Genomic DNA, 22,873 nt, shown 5'->3' on the forward strand with positions numbered 1-22,873 from the left:
ACCAACATTTGGCTGGTAGATGGTGCCAATTTTGAATCCTGCACGTGTCTCTTATCAGCTTCCGTAGAAACCCAATGATCAACACAGATAGCTTGAGCAACACTTTAATCAAACTGTGTGTTGTTTTTCAGGAGAAGCCACTCTGCTGACTAAAAGGAGGAGGAGGGGCAGCGGTGTATAAGAGTCAATCTGCTGAATATGTGGGACTTTAAGTGAAATCCTGTTTTAGGCAGAGTTTGTATAATTGTGGTGAATTCACTGAAACATATCTATCTGTTTTTATGATTGATCTGTGATTTTATTTTTATATTTCAGAATATCTACCGGGCTAAATTGTCTGTGTGAAACCAGTGATTATGTATATTTTTGAATGAGATTGTTGAATTCACTGTATTTGGGGGTGATATATTTTACTTTGTGGGATTGAGTGAAAAGGGTTAGTCTTGCAGGGTTACACCCAGTGAAGGTTGTGTAGCCCGGGAGCAAATCTCTTTTTTCTGGGGCCAGTCAGCCTGATGGCTGCATCACTAGTTTCTGTGAGAACAGAATCCAGGATGGAATGGCCAAATGGAGAATTTCAAACCGCTATAAGAGATTCCACAGGGCCCTGCATTAAGTTAGCTCTGAAATCTGACTGAGATTTAAAAATAGGACTACGTCAAAGTTTCCAACCGAGCCGCCCCATTGTAACCGTAGTTTAAAAAAAAATTAGAAATACATTAAAAATAATTGCCAGTGGCTTAGGCCGGGTGGGCCACCAGGCTTGCATTACACTGGGGGAAACCCTTAATCTCTTTTATTCTAGTGGGCATTTTCGATTTAGAGCGCGCTTTATATCGATTTTTTTTTTTAGGAAGCTTTAAGTGTATTATTTGGACAAAAGACTAAACTACTGTAGGACAGAAGAAGACAAGTTTATTAACAGTAAAAGGAAAATCTTCGTTACGCAGGTATTCTAACAACTATACATTTGTTTTGAAAATTCATAATGATTTTGATATGGATATAATCGTTACCAGTCAACATTCAGAATAGAATCAATTTGTTATTTATTTTTGTAGCATCTAACTGACCAACAGAACAAGAATTAACAGATTGGACTTTGGAATTCTATTTCTGGACGCTGCACACCGCCACTGAGTGGTTGAGCTCTAGAACGGCCGCTGCACGGCTTTTTATATCTAGCTGAGAAAGTTTTGTAAAAAGGTGCACAGCACTCCCTTGCAATTTTTTGTACATAAAAGTTCAGTTATTAAATACCTTTGACTTACCGTAACTCTTAATAGCCAATCAAAGAAAATGAGATGATAAAATCAACCAATCACGAGTCAAGATGGCCTAAACCAGTCAGGTCCATCTTGTTTTTTATTTTATTTTTTTACAACTGCATCAAAAACCAGATTGCTTTGACATCACTGACATTAAACTAAATGAGCTCATGTTCTGTTTCTTTCTTTGACTACAGATGTAATCATTGGGAAATACACAGCCATCAAACAAAACATCAAGTTGGTAAACTTGAGTCTGACCAAAATATATAAAGATGATATCGGGTAGACCGTATATAGATACAGCTGGTCTAAAGTATTAAGGCTATTAGCTAGCACGACAACAACACAGTATTTCATTTAAAAGAAGAAACGCCATGCAGGCCTACCCATGATGCACCTGGTAGCAAACAAGGAGGCATGTGAAGAAAAACAAAGCAAATACAAAGGATGCATCATCATTCAGTTCCTGGTGTCTAAATGGACTGGAAGCCGTTTGGAGGCTGCATTTGCTCCTTCAGTTTCCCCGACACTCTCTCTCGCTCTGGAAACTGTTACAAATGTTCATCATCATTTCCACAATCAACATCAATCCAAAAATGCATTTTTTTTTCATTCATCCTTGAATATCTCCCCTATCGATACATCATTTCTTGCTCGACAATAATAACGTGGTGTTACCTAAAAAAGAAAAACCCAGTCCTCAAACAGCTACGTCGCTGCTTGTTGGACAGTCTTTGTTTCAGCCGCCACAGTGAATTCCTTATCGTCCAATCACCGGTGACCCTCTCTGTATTTAAACACCATCTCTACTGTATGCAACCCAACTCAAGGCGTGGACTTGTGACAGGAAGAAAAGCCTATAAGAAGGAATCATTTCTTCTGGAAAGAGATCCTGAAATCATGCATTATTTAACCTCTTGTCCATCACAAGCTACACTTCTAACAGAGATATTTTATTTAACACAAACTATACTGTATCACCATTCCTTCAACACCAGTGGTATTAGAAATGTGCTCTGTCTCCATCAGAAATACAATCTATTGTACGATCAATTATAAACAATAAGGCTGCTATTTAATAACTAACCAAACTAAACCATCAACAGTATCTTTAAGTGGTATAAAAATGCTATTTCCTCCTTTAGTGCAAATGTCTAAATGAGAGGAAAAAGTGAGCAGCAAATACTTAACAAAACTTGTTTGGATTTAAAAGCCAAACAGATCAAATTCTACAGGCACTGGATTATTTATAAAAACACTTCAATCACAAAAAGAAGGTTGGGCAGAGAGGTACTTCACTTGAATGTTCATGAGCTGAGGGCCGAATCTTAAAATCTCCTTCATAGTTCTCCTTCGAAACAACAGTGTGGAAAAAAAGATAAAATGGGCAAAATAAGGGTGTCTGCAGAGCAGAGCTGCAGACTGAGGAACATAGTCCAGAAACAGAAATGCTTCGTACACCCCCCCCCCCCCAAACGGTTTTTAGAGGATGAGAACAAGGCAGCACAGGCTCGATCGTCACGGTCGGTGTGTGTTTGTGTGTTTGTGTGTGTTCGCACGTGCTAATGTCCGTGTGCACTGTGTATATGTCAAAGTGTGTGTAATGTCTGTGCATATGTACGTAGGTTTCAACTAGAAACCCGTGGAGTGGACGCTGGGGATCGGGTAGAACTTGGAGATGCGGCTCTGGCTGGAGGGGTTGAGGCACTCCGACTCTCCGCTCATCTTGAAGAACACTTCCTGTTCCTGCAGCTTCCTGGCAAACTCCTCCTCCAGGGCCTGCAGGGCACACAAACACATGGTGGGCTCATAGCATCACTTAGCAAAAATGTTTTAATTTTTTGAATGGAGTTTGGACAACAGTGTTTTAATGTGAGTCCTCTTTTTTTGTTTTGTTACATTGTTGAGAAGCAAGACATGGCAACGTTACTAAAAGCACCCATATTCTGCTCATTTTCAGCTTCATAACTGTATTTAGAGGTTGTACCAGAATAGGTTTACATAGTTTCATTTTCCAAAAACACCTTTCTTTTTTTTTTTTTTTTTACCAAAAACTATATTTCTGCACTTTGCTGCAGATCCTGTTTTCACCCTGCGTGTTTAGGTCTCTTTTTTACACTAGAAATTAACCGGACCATGGTCCAGTTTGATCCGGACCAAGACTTCCTTTTTGGTTGCACCACATTTTGGCAGTTTGGTTTGGATTTAGTACACGGGAGGTTTCACACCTCTAGAAATCCAATATAGGAACCATGACTCTGATTTAATGGATAACTTATTATGACCATAGCACGCTCGCTGTCTGTAACAAGGACAACACATCATGACCCCTCTGTCATCAGGGCCACCCTCCTCCTTCACTTGCTGTCTGTCAGACTAGTAATGGCCATATGAAGCTTCGTGAACCAGTGTCTTTATTTTCTGAGCCCATTAGATGGCGCTCTTAGTTTTACTAGAAAGGCCTAAGGCATTGCAATTCAGTTTATTCTCAGCCAACTGTTGAACAGAGAGCGCCATCTAGTGGGCTCAGGAGATAAAGACACTGGTTCACGAAGCTTCATTCGGCCATCACTACTGTCAGCTGGCCATATTGATCTTCTAAAATACTTGAAACAGACCACATACAAATATTGGGTTGCTGGGCCGACCTCTAGCTCATCCAGTAAGAGTGTGCGCCCCATGTAGGCTGAGGCCTCAGCAGCTGCCCGGGTTTGAGTCCGACCTAACATCCGGCTAACATTCACTAAATAGCACTCATCACAAAGCATGGCTGAGGCTGATGGGAATACCTTTAGCTGTGCAGGTATTTAAACCAAAGTATCACAGGTCGCCCTCAAAAAAAAGAGATTATAATCTCAAGGGACTTCCTAGTAAACTAAAATAAATTTGTCCACAAACCAAAGTAAAAACAAATAGTCCTCTGGAATCCATAAATCTGTTCTAAATGTCACATTGATTCATCCAGTCATTGCAGATATTTCATTCTGGACCAAAGCGATAGAGGGACAGTACGAACACCACCATGGTCCTAAATGTGGACCGCTGAGTCCTCTTTGTCAGACATGACCCATTACACTCTGCTCATAATAGTTCCAAGAACCATGGATGCATGTGAATGCATTGTCAGGTTGAATGTGTTGCTTTGAGATCCTGAAACACAGTTGAGGTAATGGGCCAGTATAGTGAGTCACACATGCTTGTCAGATGACATCCATCTAATCTAAGCAGTTACAGTATATTAGTTTAGTTTTTTGTTTTGTTGCTCCGGACATTGCTCTCTCCTGCCCTGGTTAAGGACACAGTGAGGTGCAGATAAATAAATTGTTATGAAATGAAAATGATTTTGATGTGTTAAGCATTGGCGACTGAAGACAGCAACAGACTTAGTTGCATGTGAAAACCACCCTCTACACGCATCTAGTGCTGTGGAAACTGATTTTATTTGAGTAAAAGAAAGATAGTTCTATGTAACAAGACAAATTTGGTCGAATGAATCAAACTACAAAATGTTCTACGAGCTCATGCCTTATTTCATTTTTCAACATGGCAATGTATTCAGTTTTTATCATAACATAGAATAATAATAAGACCAGCTAAAATGTGTCTGTCATTATTCACATTACTACTGACTAACACAGGGATACTGACAGGTGGAGGCATGATGTTTTGTTTGAGTACACTGCAGGCTGACTATCAGCCAGGTGTTTGAGTTACTCTACCTTCTTCCTGGGCCGAAGTTTCTCCCTCCACTCCTTCAGCTCCTGGCTGTGCTCCTCGTCCAACTCCTTCAGCTTCTGGGTCTCGTGTTCGATGAGCAGGTGGCACTTTTCGTTCTGAAACACGTACAGATAATATTCAGAAAACAAAAGAGTTTTAGCAGGGGTGGATGAATGAGTGAAGCCAAAGCTTCCTGATCGCCCCCTGGTGGCTGGCTGCAGTATAGGTCATAAATCCAACCCCTCCCTGTTAGCAGACCATGGGCCAAACTAAAACACCCGAGTACACGATAAATACATTTTTACACAAAGAGGACCATTTAACAGTGGCTTGCATAAGTACAAACCATACACCTCAATGCTAAAGAGGAATAAAAAAAAAAAACATCTTTTGGAAATTGATCGTAATGACTTAATTAAAAAATGTAGGAAAATCACCAATTTTCTTTGTGAATGAATAATGTATTGTAAATAAATAAATGATCTTTCTTAAATTACAGGGGGCATTAGTACACACAACTATGTTAAATTCCCACAGTAGCAGGCCCATTTTTATTTTTAATGGCCAGTTATTTCATGGATCCAGGATACTAGACATCCAGATAAAGTTCCCTTGGCCTTTGGAATTAAAATACACGCCCCCCCCCCCCCCCCCCCCCCCCCCCCCCCCCCCCCCCCCCCCCCCCCCCACACACACACACACACACACACCATCACATACCCTTCACCATACATAGAGATAGGCATGGGGAACTTTCCATACGATCATCTCTCAATGCAAATCAAACCAGCTATTAAGCTGACTGAAATAACACCATGGCAATCTCTATGTATGGTGTATGAGGGGGTGTATACGTATGCCCCCTGTATTTTAAGGAAGGCATTTTAAGGCATTTTTTATTTTCAATACATCATTCATTTACAAAGAAAATTGGTGTCCTTAAAAGGTTGGATTTTCCTAAATTAAGGCATTAAGATCAACTTCCAAAAGATGTTTTTTTATTCCTCTCTTTAATCAACTTTATCATGGGTGTGTAAACTGATGGCACACTGATGGTTGTTCACATGTTATTTTTTTAGTACTATAAAACGAGGTGAAACTTTAGGATTGACAGCTGTGATTGACTCGCGATTGGTTGGGAGGGTGTAGGGGCGGGACTTTGAAACTGCGCTCCACCGCCTCATCTCTTATTTTCTGGCTCCCATATTACAAAATGGCAGCGGCCAAAGGTGCACTGGGCCTTCTTCGGTATGTGTAGTATACTTTTCTGTATATTGTCATCTAGACTAATGTTTAGCACTTTTGCTATCTGTTTGCTTTAATAAAAAAATAGACGAAAAATTTGATCGCAAAGAAAAAAAAGAAGGAAAAAAAAGGCAGCACCTGTATCCGAGATATTTTGGCTTCACTTTTGTACAGCGGGAGAAAATAAAGAGCATTGTCCATCTTTTTTTTATACATCTTTGGTTTTTAGAAGCAACTGTGTCTTTTTGGCTGGTATGGTGAAGTGGGAGTTAAACAAGACTGCATGTAAATAGAGGATAATACTTGTTTATGAAACAAATTTAAACGATACATTTCTTTTATAAAAGTGGCATGCTTTTTTCTATCTCTACCTGCATCTGCTGCAGCTCTCGGATGTTGGCGTCACACTGCAGCTGCAGGTCTCTCATCTGGTTTTCATGTTTCTGATGCTGATGGAGCCTCTCGTTCTTTTGCCTCTTCTCTTCCTGGGTTGCAAACTAGAAAAGAGAGACGTGATTAGGCTTTATTATTAAGGTGTATATAGGCTTAGCATTATTATTATTATTGTTATTATTAAGGAACTTGTGTTATGTCACTGTGTTTTTTGGCTTTCCACCGATTGTAAGACAAAAAGGAAAACGGTTCATTTCATTCCATCTCGCTGGGCACCTGCTTGACTTTCTCCCTCTCCTGCTCGGGGGTGATGACAGCGGCGGTGATGCGAAGGCTCTTCTTGAACATGGCCATGCGGGTCTTGGCCTCGCTGCGCTGAATCTTGGGCAGTCTGGTTCTCTCCTGGGTTTGCTTGTTCTTCAACTCCTCGATCAGACGCTGGTTGTAGCGCTGCATCTGCTCCATCTCCTGTACAGGGCACACAGCAGCACAAACAGAACATGGACGGCGCTTCCACAGCAACGCTTTCAAACTTTAGTTTTTAATGCTGAAACTTTGAAATGAACAAAACTGCTGAGGGTTTTTCTGAGGTTGGAGGAATATTAATAATGCAGTTTATTTAAATAGCGCTTTTTGCAACACTTTACAGAGTTTAAAAAAGGAAATGCACATACATCCGCACATTAATTAAACATTGAAAGCAGCTCTAAAAATGTAAGTTCTGACAAGCAATTTGAACGTGGACAGATTGGTGCACTTCAAAGAAGATCTAAGGACGTAAAAGAGCTACAAAGAGGCTGAGTCCTTCATCCAGGCTGTACCTTCTCATGTCTCTTGAGCAGCTGATGTCTCTGCATGAAGTACTGGTCTTTGAGCTGCTGTTTGAACAGCTGGTGTTTCTCCTGCAGATGGCGCTCTTCCAGCTCCCACATGGCAGCCTCCCTTGCTGTTTGCAGACACACAAGTGCACAAAAGACAAAGCTAAATGATGACACAGAAGAACCTTTCACAGACTTATTGAAAGGAAATATCTTCCCAACAATTTGCCTCGATTCTTTATCACTCAATGGTCTGAGGTGGAGAAACACTGCGCAGCCCAAACACACTATGAAAAATGAATGAAAAGACCTGCGTGTCTCTTGGCCCTTCGGGTGCCCAACGCAGGCAGTCTTAAACGCGGCCTTAGACAGCTAACGGCTGACTGCTTGAGTCAACCAACATCAACTTTACTAATGAGGTTTCAGCTTTAAAGCTTATGAAGTATGTCAAAACTTCTGTCCCCAGTGAAAGCCCTTCTCGAGCTCATAATGCACAGTTACACAGTCAACCCCCCCCCCCGTGACTTGGTTCGGTGAGCTTTTCTGAATGGTGTTTGCGCAGCTCCTGGCACACTAAGCATGGGATTAAGTCCCAGGCAGCGCTAACTGCTAACAGGCTCTGCAGTCCAGTCAGAGGGGGCTGCAGGGTCACTGTTGGTCATGCAGATAGTTCTGGTTGCTAATGCCGCTTACTATAAATAAATATATAAGTTAGATTGTTATGGTCAATGCTATAAAATTAGGCCTTCTGCTACCCTTCAAAAAGAAAATAATGTTTGCGCAGTCTCTCTTCTGTCACACACACACACAAACAAACACACACACACTTAGTGACACAAGTAATATCGTCACATTATCCTCAACAACATTATCGCATATTTCTTTATCATTCCGTTCCTGTTCCATCGCTAGTTCAGGCTATGGCTGACAGTACAGTCATCATCTCTTCGTGAAAGTCTTGATATTGATTTGAACACAATGACATGGCTGATAGCTAGCTTCTTGTTAAACATTACGTTACAGTCACATTGTATTTACTGATTGTCAACCGTACACAATGATTTTGGCTTAGAATCATGCTAGTACAACGTTAGCTTTCTGGATCGCAGGTGTCTGAGCCGACTAGAAATATCTCCCGTTTGAAAGAAACTTACGATTTGGATGTAAAAATACCTGTTGATCTTCAGGTAATTAATGGAAGGCACTCCAGATGGTTTTGGCCTCACCGACATCCATTCATTCCCGATACTGGATACCTCCAGTCGTTCGGCATCAACCCTTCCTTAGTCTATATCGACAACATTGATGTTTGGGAGTTGTTCAGGTGCTGCCGAAAGTCCACCAGATGTCCCCAATTCTGGCTGGATATCCCTCACCTTCCTCTTTCTTTGTGTTGTTATTCTAACCTCCGGTGGAGATCCGAGGACTAGGGTTAACTGCTCCTCAGATCTCTGCAGGGTAAATCCACACAGCTAGCTAGACTATCTGTCCAATCAGAGTTTTCTGTTGCATAACTAAAACAACTTTTGAATGTACACGTTGCACCAAAACAAGTTCCTTCCCGAGACTACTTTGCAGAGGCACTGTGGCTCCGTCGGGCACTTAGCACCGTCCATCACGATTGTGATTGGTTTAAAGAAATGCCAATAAACCAGAGAAGGTTGTTCTTCCATCCCAGAATGCTGTGTGGACTCGCCAGACCCTCATCCGCAGCGCTGTTAAGGAATGTCTGGCAAACTAACCCTCACTTAGATTATTCATGTTTCCTCTGATTTAATGCACACATCATGGTATTTGTTGCTTGTAAACCTTTCCTTATGTCCGTTTCTATGTATTGTATGTCTCTAGAAATATTGACTGGCCGATTGACACTGGACAGGAAACCTATCTAGTTCTTATTCCTACCTCGGAGAAGCTGCTGCTTGTGGTTCAGGCAGTCCCTCTCAATGGTGGCGAGCTCGTGTTTGTGCTGCTGGATAATCTTTTTCAGATCACTGTCCAGATCCTGCTGCTGCTTCTGCAGGAACTCCTGTTCCTGGATGAGGGGTTAAAGAGATTACACATGACATGAGGAAAACAGGTCCAGGTGTTAATCCCCTGATCTGCAAACAACACAATAAGGGAATCCCTGAATCTCCATCCATAAAAATCCAACAAAATGCTGACAGACAAAAAACATTGTTTTGTGGAAGAAAGACATTTTATCAATACAAAAAGAGGGACAGGCTTTATGAGGCCAGCTGAGTGTGTGTGAGTGTTTGAGTGAGTTTGCTGTCCTAGTGGCTCTCGGCCAAGTTCACCGCAGGCTAAGCACAGCTCGAGCCGATGAACCAGACAGTTACAACGTGCAACCAATACTAAATTTCGCTTGCTTGTCACATTAATACAACCTAGTACTTAGTCCTAGTACCATTCTGATCCATTATAGAACACTTCCCTCTACAATTTACAGCATGAGTGAGCCCCATCTCTGTGGTAACGTAAAGTTTTTTTCTACGTGTCTCTACAACATGTAACGTTAGACAGCCAATCATAAACATGATCAGATCTTGTTTGGAGAAGGGTCCGGCAAAGTAAGATAAGGAATTAAATGAGGCTTTTTGATACCTTGATATTAAGGAGGCAATTTGGTCGTAGCCTAAAACGTTTTGGGCAACAACGTCATTATCTCTCATCGCATATTTTCCTCATGCCGTGCAGCTCTAGACCAAAGTAGAGATTTGTTGATAGCATAGCACAACTTAAGGCTTGGTGTGGGTGTGTACTGATGTATGGAAAATACAGTGTGTGTAGTCTCCAGAGACTACTTTGCTTTAAGAGAGACAAGAAAAAAGTCAGATTCCAAATCTAAGAAAGGCATCAAAACACACACAGGGAGGCCACTTACGTCCTGTATGGGAGCGTTGCACAAGGTGCATGAGGACAACTGAAAGGACTGAATCATACCATGGGACACTACCTGTGGACCACAGTCAATTACTTTTATAGACATTGCGCTAAACAATGCACACACACTCTGAAGCTGTGGCAGACACCGCAAACTCCGCTAGGTGGAAGGTTTGGAAAAGAGAAGAAAAGTCATTAAAACTGCATCAAACGGCACAATAAGTGTCTGCTGGATAGCTTTGTGCATGCTACCATCAAACAGTTTAAAATCTGTTCCGACAAAAAGGCAGAAAGAGAGGGATGAGAGGAACAGGAAGCGCGTGTGTCAAAGTTCAAAAACTCACAGCAAACAGTGCCCTCATTATCTCCTCTGGCAGAACTGGGGCAATATCCTCTATAATAAGTTTTATGATAGCATTTGTCGCATGCTTTGGAGAAAATCCCATTTCCTGGTTCTCCATTTTCCGGCCAGCCATGAGCAATAGATGAAAATAAAAATGAAGCATAAGCTGTGGATAGTTAAGCACTATGTGACAAAAATAAACGAGAAGTGGCAGTGTAGGCTGGTTTAGCCCCGCGCAGCCTAACGTCATTTATATAAACACTTACAAGGCAGATCAGAGCAGCATGTGTTTGTGTCAAAGTATTAAAACTACTCACTATGAATAGGAACCGAACAAGCTATCCCAATCTCAGAAGGGACTAGATGTAGGCAAAGGGAAGTGAAAGGAAATTAAATATAATGTGTTCCACATTAGGGCTGCACAATACAAGGGAAATATGTTACTATGATTATTTTGACTGATATTGCGATTGCGAATAAGAGTCTTGATATTGGAGGGAATGCTCACTTTTTCGTTTAGTTATTCTCCATTTTATTTGAAAAATATTGAAATGATAATAGTGTGATTCTTGAGAAGATCTGTACCAACCAAAGATATTTTCTTTGGTCTGTAGGATACAATTTGTAGGCCGGGATGTCTCTGCAGCACGAACCATAGTGGTTTGACACATATTTTGCCTTTAACAAAAAAGAATAATCCGCTCTGTGATTTGGATGCTGTGCTAGTCTATCTCCTTAACTTCCGGGATTGCTCTATTGCCACCGGAAAATCCGCTGGATGCCCCTCTTTTTGGCCGGATGTCCGTTACCTTCCAGTTTTTTTCTGAGGACTTTGGTTAACTGCTCCTCAGATCTCTGCAGGGTAAATCCAGACAGCTAGCTAGACTATCTGTCCAATCTAAGTTTTCTGTTGCACAACTAAAACAACTTATCAACGTATACGTTCCACCAAAACAAGTCTCTTCCCAAGACTGTTTTGCAGACGAGCCGGGGCTCTGCCCGGTGCTTAGCACCGCCCAAGACGAGTGTGATTGGTTTAAAGTAATGCCAATAAACCAGAGCACATTTTCCTCCCTCAACTGGTATGCTATGTGAACTAGCCAGACGCTCCTCTGCAGCGCTGTGGAGGATGGTGGGGCAAAGGAAAGACTAATGTTTCACTAGTCTATATTGCAATTTTGATAAAATTACAATTCATTGTGCAGCCCTAGTACAAATGCTAACCTCTTTCTTGCGGTTCTTCAGCATGTTTTGGAACTTGGAGAGTTCCTTGTCTTGCTCGGCTTTGATGCGTTTGGCCTCTTCCCGGAGCCGGTTGGTGTGCTCCTGCTCCAGCCTCTCGATGGTCTGCTTCTGCTGCCGCTCCAGGTTCTCCACCTCCTGGTCGTATTGACGCTTCTTACTCTGCAAGACACAGAACGGCCACATCACATCAATCAGACGAACGGTTGTGAAAGAAGTGTGTAATATCCGAGAGACATGTTGAAGGAGCTGTAGACGTGAAAGACGTTTGGTAGATGCCAAATTTAAAAAAAAGTCATGGATGAATTATTTTCTGATATATTGGAAATTCTTAAATAAAGGACAAAATATGCATAACCTTTCCAGAGGCCAGACATTTTAAAAAGGGAATATGAGGCAGCCAACATTGTGATGAGGAACTCCATGAATTTCTGAGGAACATCAGCACGGTAAAACACACTGCAAGAGATTTTATGAAATGCAATGGTTTAAAAACTGCATCAGTTAAGACGAGCATGTTCACTAACAGGGATATACAGAAAATGAACAGCACAGTTACTAGTGACAGGCCCAGTCATGGCAACTGAAGGGAATCAAGTCATCCTTTTCACTAACGGGAGCAATTTGCCATTCAAAATGCTCCTGCATCCAAGGCAATATTCATTTGGTTACACTTCAGAAGCCATTGTAACAGCTGTCTCATGAACTAACTCTGCCTTTCAATATCTTGCAATGAATCATTTGGAAAAACAAACAAACACTGATGTACAATTCACACGGAGACCCAGACCGCTGCCTTTAAATTGTAAAAAAAAAACAATTAAGTAGATGTTTCAGTTCCGTGTTGTTACTCCCACTTTTTCTGATGCTTCCTCTTCATTTACAGAACAAATAATTTCACCTCATTAAAAAATGAAACTCTGTATGTCCACATCCAAATTCTTTCCAAATTAAATAACTGATCAACTGTTACTAAATTTAACTTTAATATTAAAATCCATTGTTTGATTGTTGTGAAATTTCTGCCAAATAAAAACCACATTTATGGGATCCTTGCATCCCTGCATACTAACACCGGATCTATTTTTAATAAGTTGGCATTAACAATAAATTAAGGTCTCTGCTTTGCCGTTCTCGGAGTTGTGTGACTCACCGTGGTCTCCTGTTCAAAGCGGCGGTACAGCTGTTCTTTTTGCTGCTGCAGCTTGTTGCTGAGCTGCTGCTGGGCCCTCTGCTCCTCCTTCTGCAGGAAACGCAGCTCCCTCAGCTCTTGGCGTCTGGAGAGGTGTAGGAAGAGGAGACAGACAGGAAGGTGGGGGCGGAGGAAAAAGAATAATTATGTTAATTATGTGTCTTTTTTATAGCATAAAGAAGGTCACAGAAGAAGTAGAGAGGAAAGAAGTTTGATTAGTAAAAAAGTGTCAGCATTTAGAGAGAGATGAACCCCAGACACTCAGGTTTAACACTAAGGTTCCTTGCCAATGTATTCACATGATATTTACATAAAATTAAAGCCCAGTGCAGTGTGCATGCAAATGAAGGCAGGTGAATACCTCAGGAATCGCATCTCCTCATTCTTGGTATCATTGTCAGTGATGATTTTCGATGTAGTCACGCTAACTTCCACTCCATCCACAATGAATTTGCGAGTCTTTTTCAACGTCTTCTTCTGACGCTTGTTGTCCTGGGCGAAGAAGAAAAAAAGAGTTTATAGTTGTATCTGTACCTATGCATGTCTGTGAGGCAGTTTCTGACATTTGACTATGTGGACTGTGTGAGTTACCTGTATGGAAACAGATCCAGGCTCTTTTGTTTTGGATAGAAAGCTTGAGATGGACAGATTCAGGTCTACACTGCTGGTATCAGCAGCTGAGCCCCTCCCTGAGTCGGAATCTCTCTCTTTGTCATCCTTAGCTTTGTCTGGAACCATCTTCTCATCCTCTGCATTTATGCTCTCCTTTTCTGTGAGCTTCTGTGCATTCTCCTCTTTTGGGACAACTTTATCTTGCTCTGGTAGTGTCAACGTCACCTTGAGATTTTTGTACCGGTCCTTCTCCTCTTCTTCTTCTGCTGCTGCTGCTGCTGGTGAGTTTGATTCCTCCATACCAGCCATCTTTTCCTCCATAGGAACCTCTGCGACCTCTGAACTCTCTTTGCTATCCTTTGGATTGGCTGGAACCTCGGCTGTGTCCACTTCTTTTTCATCCTCCACTGCAATCTCCAGCTGCTGCATTTCCTTCGCAGGTGCCTCTGGTTCAGCGTTCGGTTCTGGTTGTGGGGAGGCAATATCTTCCCCTGCTATTGGAGGCTTCTCCTCAACTGGTGTCTGTTCTATCTCTCCATCGGCATCCTCAGCTGGAGTGTTCGGAGTCTCGTCCGTGTGCTCCACCAGAAAGCCAGTGTCCACCACGTGATTGGCCACGGGGAGCTCAGTGGGTGTTGGCAAGGACACAATTGTCTCAACCTTCTCAGGGACAGGTTCCAAGTTGGAGGGAGAGAGGGAGATCTTCTCGTCCTCCGAGCTGGCGACACTGACATCAGAGGGTGCGCGTTTGTGTCCCTGTAGAACAGGTGGAAGTGAAATTTAGAGAAAGCTAGAACCCAACAGAGACCAAGAGTGACCGCCCGCTTTGTGAACAGCTCTGGTTTTGTTCCCTAATTCAATTGCTCCACGGATGTTTTATTAAATGCTTACATAAAGAGGTTTAACAGCCAAACGGCTATAAATGTGTGACTAGGGCTGCACGAAAAGAATAAATTATCCTATTGCGATTATTTTGAGCTGGTTACGGTAGGATTCCGGATATTGGAGAAAAGGATCATTTTGCATCATTATTCTCATTTTTATTGAAAAATGTATATCATTATAGTGTGACTTTTGCGAGGATCTGTACCAAGCAAAGATGTTTTCTTTGGTCTGCAGCAGCACAAAACTTTAATTATTATTATATTCAGATTATTGGGATTAATCAAGAAAATAAATCAGCAAGTTAATCAATATTGAAAAAGCAAATGTTATTTGAACCCCCAATCACTGTAAATAAAACGTTAAACTGTTAGAACTATTTTAAAGTGAGCAAAAAATCTGACGATTGTTTTCTAAACTGATTGATCTTTATATAAAATGGCAGAAATTATGACAATGACCCAGACCCTAAATTGAAATACGGTGTTCAAATTGTTTGTTTTATCCAACCAGCAGTCCCAACACCAAAATATATCCAGATTAAAATTATGAATAAACTATCAAAATATCTTCTGTTTAATTGTTTCAGTCGACTGATTCATTGACTTACCATTTCAGCTCTACTACAAAGTCATAAATGTGAATCACAAACCAACAAGGGTACTGTGCATCTGCACAATGAAAACTATAAAAATGGATATGTGTACACACCAGGTGCGCTTCTGTCTCTTCCTCTTCTTCTTCCTCTTTGTGGTCTTCTTCAATCTCCTCTGTGACCTCGGCCTTGGCCTCAGCTATGAGCTCCCTCAGAGGCCTGCTGTCTTGCACACTGGCCACAAAGGAATGCTGCGCAAAAGGCAAAGAAAGAGAAAAAAAACACAGTTTCATTTATATATGTTATCACCCAGTGCACAGCTAGGGCAGGGCAATATATCGATATTAAATTGACATCAATATACAGTGTTAAACTAGATATCGCCAGTCAACTGTTAATTCAGTCATGATTGCAATTTCGATTTAATTTTCTGAACTAAATCTACAATAGTGTTGCAATATTGACATCAAAGTATTTGGTCAAAAATGTTGTGATATATTGCCCAGCTCTATGTACAGCATATTATATGGTTAACTCAACGTTTTACCTCCCGCAATAAAAGCACTTCACTATAGTTGGCAGCAAAGACCGGACAGCCTGCAGGTAAGTAATCCCATAGATTTTAGGATATAAATTGCTCACAGTATAACAGGCATCTCTATTTTGACTATATAAAACACATCAAAGCACTACCGAAAAAATAAAACAATAAATCAATCACACACTTAACAGTAACTGGGAAAAATATTTCTAACGTTCTTTCCTCCATCCTTTTGTTACTCTCCATCTGGAGATTTCACCTCACAATAAACAAAGAAATAAATCAACTTCTTAACTGCAAATAAAGATAAGACTACACACACTGCATCTAGGTCTCGATCGCCTTACCTTTTTCGGCTTAGAAATCTGTTGCACATATTCTATCGCAGGCCGGAGAATATGCAGCTTCTTCGATATCAAAACCTTCATCGGTGGCAGACCGCTATTTTCTATTTTCAAGCCCATTGAGTCTTCCTCTGAACATCAATCGCAGAACAATCCTTTGCCTGCTGCGTTGTAAACTATTTTCTGAGTGTGTGTGTGTGTGTGTGTGTGTGTGTATGAATGTGTCCTAACGGCTTCTCTGTAAATAAGTGGCTCTGACTGGGTGAGCACCTTAAAGCCTATGGAAATAGAAAAGCCTGCGCTGCTGACGTCAGCCTAGGCACAATGGGATGAGCGTCGGTCTTGCCAGGATCACGGTTCAGTACCTGATACAGACGTGACACCAATCAGGTAAACAGACTTCTTCTACGACTCTGATGCTTACGCTTTTGAATGGCAGCTGTTACATGGGTATGGGATGGGGAATGAGGATTATCTGTTTAGGATTATCTGTAGGATTATTATGGGGTGATTTATAGATAGTAAAATAGAGGGTTCATAACTTGAGTGAAAACGTGTAAATGTTTAAGAGTAAGGTACCTGTAGAAGTTGAGTCGAAGTCCATCTGTTGTCCACATGCTTGTCCAAACACCGCCTTAAGAAATCACTGAATTCTGGGGACCTTAAGGGTGGAAGTGGAAAAAAAATTAACTTGAATATGGTCATGTACAATAAAAACGGTTATATTAAAATGGGAGAAAGAGTATGAAATGATCATCTCTGAGAAAGAATGTGTGCACGGGAACATGTCTACATATGTCTATGTACAGTCTACTTGCACCAGTTTAGGGTCATCTGAGAGAATTTGATTAGATACTTTGTAACCCTCTAAGTTAAATGTGTACAGAGAGGTGAGATGAGAAGGGGCCTATGTTGGAGGAAATGAACAGCTGGCAGATCATTTCCATATAATTTGGAACTTTTTGGTAAAATCGGCTGGAAGATATGTGGTGATGGAATTGACTGTTACTTTTCTAAAGTCTAGTGGGCAAAGTTGCAGCTGATGTATTGGGAGAAGACAAGCATTTATTAAAGATATTGGTGATTGATAAAACGGGAATGGTTTTGAGACTGAATCTCAAAACAAAGACTGACTGGATGGACATTGTTACAAATATTTGGAGAGTATGACTTTTCCGCTTAATCTAAAAGCTAATAAATACTGGCAAAACTGGAGAAAACAGATTGTATTTGTGAACTCATGAGACAATTAATATATGCATGAGTAAATAGGTGACCAACTGTGTGGTCTGCTTTGTTGTATTTCTGTTTCTTTAGGAAAAAGAAATTATATAAAAATAAAAATTGCAATCTTGGATCTATGCAAAGGCTAGTGTCATTAAAAAAAAACTGACTAACAAAAAGGCAAACATTTAAGGCACTCAGAGTTTTCCAAAACTAACACAAGGCCATTGAAACCAGTGACCAGTTTCTCCCTCGTGCCTGACTCACCAGCGTGACGGCTGCATCAAGGTCGGAGGATCTGCCTTGGCTATTTTCAGCAGGACTCTCATGGGGTTCATCTCGTGATTGGGAGGCTCAATCTGTGCCAGCTCAATCAAAGTGACCCCGAGGGACCAGATATCAGCCTTGTAGTCGTATGGACGGTCCTTGGACGTCTCGCACATCACCACCTCTGGAGCCATCCTAGAAGGAAAGAAGGGATGTCATTGAAAGGAGATATTCATGAAAGTTTATTCTATATTGTGCAAGAAAGTCACAAACAGTGAGAAATATTGTGCTTTTCTCAAAAGAATTAACAAAAAAAAGGTTTTATTGAGTTGTTTTATATCCCACTCACCAGTAGGGCGTTCCAATGAAAGAGTCCCTCCTCTGCAGGGTCTTGGTGTTTTTGGCAGACACACCAAAGTCCGCTGGAAGAAATGTGACAAGGCAAATCAGAAACTTGCCAGAAAGAACTCTCATTATTTATTTTCCAAATGTAGCAAACAAGTAAGACTGCACAACTGCTAATGTCATCAGTGCACGAAGTGCACATCGGGCCTCATTCACCACAACCACAACATTTTTAAGAACAAATGTGACTTAAACCCCCCTTATGCAGTTTTAAAGAAGATTTTGGCATTCACCAATGTTTTCTTATTTGGGATTTGTTCTTAGGTAAGAACAGAATCTACGCACACTGAAGAGCACTCTAACGCACAATTTAGAGCTGACATGTTTCCGCAAAACAAGTAGCTTTATTGTTTTTGTCTGTTCTAATTTCTCTCCATTTTGTAACTAATTACTTTCATTATTTCACACATAATTACACATTTGTTTGTTTTAATAAATACACACCACTGCTCATTTGTAAAGAACTTTGAATTGCCATTGTGTATGAATTGTACTAGGCCTTTATAAATAAACTTGCTTTGCCTTCAACCCACATCAATTATATTACCCTGCTATCCAATAAGAAGTGATTGATCACGCTATTTATACACCAAGTGTCCTATGACTTTTGAAAGGAAAAATATTGCCTCAGATTTCAGATAAAACCATTTCTTTCCTACTTCATCAGCTTTGCGGCCTTTTCCGGATACAGCGTTCAATGCCTGAGCAACTGCATTCCATGCATCGATTTTGTTTGCTGCTTAGTATGCACTGCTGACGCTACTAAATATGATTTCACGTTTTCCGTTAACTTCCTGCAGCAGTACCTTCACTTCAGAATTACTAAAGTTTTTCATTCTTTTGGAGTCAAGGACTCCGTCTTTACCACGTCTTTGACATTTCTCTAAGCATGCACACGACAAGGCCCTTCCGTCTTATGCCCTTTTATGGGAATTAACGGGCGTTAATCTATGCTAAATAGGCGCAACCAGCATGTGCTTTCAATTTACGAAGACAATGGGATTCATCATTATAAGAACAGACCGGCAAACAATTCTGCTGTTCAAGAACACGTCATGAAACGGGCGTAGACTTTTCTGAGGGACTTTCTTAAGAACATATTTAATGTTCTTAAGAAAGTATATACATATTTTTGATTGGTGAATGAGGCTCATTCTTCTGAAATTGAAATGACGACATCATGCCTTGTCTGCGTCGTGTGTTGAGTCACAGCTCAGCAGTGTCCCGGCAGGCAGATGCACAGGCACCTCTGTGTGTGTTAGTCTCTGCACAAAATGCTTGTTGTGTGTTATTTAACAGAGCTTGTTCCATCTACCAGCAGTGACTCACACCCCTGTGAGTAAGCCACGTTACTGCATCCGCTGTGGATACATGCTTGTTCACAGAGCAGCAGGTCCTAACAATGAGGCTGGATTAAATAAACTTATTCATGTTATAATGTCTGCAATGGCAATACAACATTAAGACTGTGCAGTATAAGTTATGGTCAATTTCCTTTACATTTTATTTTTTAAAGGCATATTCCACTTATTTCACAAATCATATTGAGTATATTTTCCACAATATAAATCTATTTAGCATATGAAAACAGCATACTGTCTTATTTATCTTGTGTTTTTTGACAGTACAAAAGGCGCAGAATGTATTATCTATGTGGTTCTTAAATTCCGGACACACTGACACTGTCCTCCATTGATTCACAAACAGATATTATGGCTGTACCAAATACCATTTTTTACACTCCGAAGCTTCGGTACTTCGGTACTCAACAGCAAATATTCAAGGCTGCTACAGTATAACTATACAGACGTTACGGTGCGTCTACATACATCAGACTGCTTAAGTATAACTATACAGACCTCTACACACATCAGATTGCCTGCTTGCAACGCACATGTTCTCTGTTCCTGGCTGAGATGGACCACATAGCACTGCATAATTTAGCCACAGTGATTGTTAATTTTTGTAGAGGCAAAATTTCTGCTGCCACAGTATCAGAACTAGGGCTGACGCACAATGAAGTCGCAGTAGCCTTTTAAATTATCCTGCTGACATAATACACCCCCCCGTTGGCTGCCGCTCACATTGCAATTTAACAACAAGTAGAACTATTCAGAGGTTATTGGGCCCGTCCAGTTTAACGCCACATACTGTTGTGTTGAGTTTTTTGTCAAAACGTTCCCTTTGTCCTAATTGGACAAAGTTGAACTTGCAAGTTCGGGTCAGCTCATCGTCCTGATATCAAACATCTGGAAACATTAAAACGGTAAAATGTGTTTGCGTTGCCTGTGTGAAAGCGGCTTTAAATGGATATTACCGTACAGTAAATTCTTGCGGCATTTTATTAAACAGTGACACTATGAGAAAACACGAGATAAACACATGCGACTAAGACCAAAGGCACAGAGCCTAAACTGCTAGACTGTGAACTCATTTATGGTTTGTCCCATAGAGCAGTTGCAAAATGCAAAATGTACTTTTCACTCTGGTTCTTAACTTTCTGTATACATTGTATGTATTACAAAGATCACATTTTTCTCCACTCATCTCACAACAACACTCATTTAACCATGTGTGGATTTGGAGTAACATTTATATGAATTCTGAGCGTTATAGAGGGCAGTTTGAGACAAAGTCTGTGGCCACCTCGCCTTGAAAAATTGTGTACTTTCTGGTGTTATTAACTGGATTTTACTTTAGCCTTACCCAGCTTGACGTCACCGTCCAGTGTGAGAAGGATGTTGCCAGCCTTCAGGTCTCTGTGGATGATTTTATTGTCATGGAGGTAGACGAGGGCCTGCAGAGTCTGCTTACACACCACACGGATCTGAGGCTCTGTCAGGGGCCTTTCCAGTTCTACAGGGTACCACACAATCACATGCTCTGAATTCCTGACCGTGGAGTACACAAATGCAACCTAATCATGGATAGTAATATGGGCTAGGCCACTTTCGTTAGAATAGAGAATGTAAAGAGTAGGTGGTCTACAGAGGTCTTTGGCCTTCTTCACTTAGCTGTTTAGCGCTGTTTCCTTTTTCAATGTGACAACCTGTATGCAAAGTAGAAATGCTGACTCACCGAGCATGACTGCATCCACAGCCCCTCCTCCACAGAACTCGATGAGGATCTGCCAACAAGGGGATAAAAGGAAGGTTCTCAAGCTCAGAGAGAGATGTTTGCCTACGTGTATTTAGTCTGCTGGAACATGCATTGCATATACAAACAAAACTCAAAAGGGACTCATTAACATTATCATCACCTTCATCATCATGTACTAACTATTTGACTGAGGCAATTTGAGAATTAACACTCTGAGCCCTTAAAGGCATTTAGGAGCTTTCAGTATGGCTGTTAAGGTAAGAGGATTGGCCCCACGTTGAGGAAAAGGTTTCACACAGGTGCTAGCTAGCAGCTATATTACCAGGCCACATTCTAAACAGGATTACAGTTTTAGGCAGTAGGTGAAGTAAAGCATCTGGAGAATCGTTATTAAGCTTAGACATAAGGATAACCTTATAGCGCCATGCTGAATCACTTCTCTACACTGGGCAACATGTCACAATTAAGGAAGAGGAAGTAAAGCCCTAATTCTGCAATGTTGTCACCATTGAGTAACTAATTGTGGTTGATACGTTGGTTAAGGTCAGCCTGCATTTAAAATGACAAGTGATAAAATCTTTTAAGAGTGTATTTACTTAAACAAGACTAACTTTAAAAAAAAAATTATAATTCTTTTTTTTTTTTTTTTTTTTACTTCTTTTCTATTTACCAAGGTTCAATGCCATTCCATTATTCAGTTTAGCTTTTCAAGACTGTTCTACTTACAACAACAAAGCCCTTACAAGAGGTACAATGCCTGAAGTCTCAGAACAGTCTTGGCTCTTCAACATGCACACTGCTCTAGTGTTTCCCTGTAGGCGTGCTGTTGTTTTAACGGCTCTGCTGTTGTACAATGGCCCCCACAGAGTGGCAGCGGGCAGAGAGGAACCATGGGCCAGGGCTGTGGCTTCCTCTCCCACTTGTTTATTTGACATGGACACAAATACATGAAGTAATGTGTGTGCGCCCGCGTTTTTTCAACTCCATTCATGTGGCACAAAGGACGAGGATGTGAGAGTGTATTTAATCTTACCTAAATTTTGTTAAGGCTAAAATGGAACATTAGCAACACCGCAGCCTAGAAACTGTTGCTGTGCAACTGAAATTGTAGCGCAACAGCAAAAAGGGAAACAAGCGTCAATGAGTGACACAATTTGGTATGCAGTTTTAAAGTAAGTCCTGGGATTATGTTGAATAAAGCCTTTCATCTCCAGGCGGAAACATCCTGGTCTCCTCTTCGCACAAACAGGTGACACACAGGTCAAGATAATAATCAAGAGACAACCTCTATCAGGCTGTGGCCATTGTTCAGAGGACAATGGGGAGGAAAAAAAGGCAGAGCGCTCAATGAAATGCAATGAAATTAAATACGCAGGTAATCATGAACGTTTTTAAAGACCTGGCTTTCTTTTTAGATGCTTGTGTATCGACTCACACAAGTCTTTGCCATGTGTATGTGGCAGAAAGTCTATGTGATAGAAAATGAAAACCCCTGATAACTGGGTTGGACCAATCTGTGATCTAACTCCATCACAGAGTTCCTTACTTTATCTATTTATTCTTGAGCGGCGCCAAGCGCCGGACAGAGCAACAATGCCGCTGCAAAATAGCCTCGGGAAGGAACTTGTTTTGGTTGAACATGTGTACGTTCAAAAAAGTAGTTTTAGTCGTCCGACAGAAAACTCAGATTGGACAGATAGTCTAGCTAGCGGTCAACATGGAGCATAAGCATATGCAACATAAGCACTTCCTCTGAAATATAAAGTCTACTTGTGCTGCGTTGGGGGGGGGGGGGGG

At 41.1% G+C, this 22,873-nt stretch overlaps 2 protein-coding genes across 2 annotated transcripts in view; one reads left to right on the forward strand and one right to left on the reverse strand.

The window, feature by feature from the left end:
• The window catches only part of LOC117953313 (collagen alpha-1(XVII) chain-like), a 31,259-nt gene extending 29,288 nt beyond the window's left edge, over nucleotides 1-1,971 (forward strand). The window contains exon 50 of the mRNA XM_034886212.1: nucleotides 132-1,971. Within this exon, the coding sequence (XP_034742103.1) occupies nucleotides 132-181 (50 nt within the window). The 3' untranslated portion in view covers nucleotides 182-1,971. The remainder of the gene's footprint in view (nucleotides 1-131) is intronic.
• The window catches only part of slkb (STE20-like kinase b), a 24,439-nt gene continuing 2,743 nt past the window's right edge, over nucleotides 1,178-22,873 (reverse strand). Inside the window, exons 3-18 of the mRNA XM_034886405.1 lie at nucleotides 21,056-21,104; nucleotides 20,684-20,833; nucleotides 17,922-17,994; nucleotides 17,573-17,767; nucleotides 16,661-16,742; nucleotides 15,313-15,447; nucleotides 13,699-14,475; nucleotides 13,469-13,599; nucleotides 13,069-13,192; nucleotides 11,898-12,077; nucleotides 9,350-9,479; nucleotides 7,448-7,572; nucleotides 6,903-7,094; nucleotides 6,605-6,730; nucleotides 4,991-5,104; nucleotides 1,178-3,050 (exon numbers count right to left, since the gene is read on the reverse strand). Of these exons, the coding sequence (XP_034742296.1) occupies nucleotides 2,904-3,050; nucleotides 4,991-5,104; nucleotides 6,605-6,730; nucleotides 6,903-7,094; nucleotides 7,448-7,572; nucleotides 9,350-9,479; nucleotides 11,898-12,077; nucleotides 13,069-13,192; nucleotides 13,469-13,599; nucleotides 13,699-14,475; nucleotides 15,313-15,447; nucleotides 16,661-16,742; nucleotides 17,573-17,767; nucleotides 17,922-17,994; nucleotides 20,684-20,833; nucleotides 21,056-21,104 (2,730 nt within the window). The 3' untranslated portion in view covers nucleotides 1,178-2,903. The remainder of the gene's footprint in view (nucleotides 3,051-4,990; nucleotides 5,105-6,604; nucleotides 6,731-6,902; nucleotides 7,095-7,447; nucleotides 7,573-9,349; nucleotides 9,480-11,897; nucleotides 12,078-13,068; nucleotides 13,193-13,468; nucleotides 13,600-13,698; nucleotides 14,476-15,312; nucleotides 15,448-16,660; nucleotides 16,743-17,572; nucleotides 17,768-17,921; nucleotides 17,995-20,683; nucleotides 20,834-21,055; nucleotides 21,105-22,873) is intronic.

Source organism: Etheostoma cragini, chromosome 2 (genome assembly GCF_013103735.1).
Source record: "Etheostoma cragini isolate CJK2018 chromosome 2, CSU_Ecrag_1.0, whole genome shotgun sequence".
NCBI lineage: Eukaryota > Metazoa > Chordata > Actinopteri > Perciformes > Percidae > Etheostoma > Etheostoma cragini.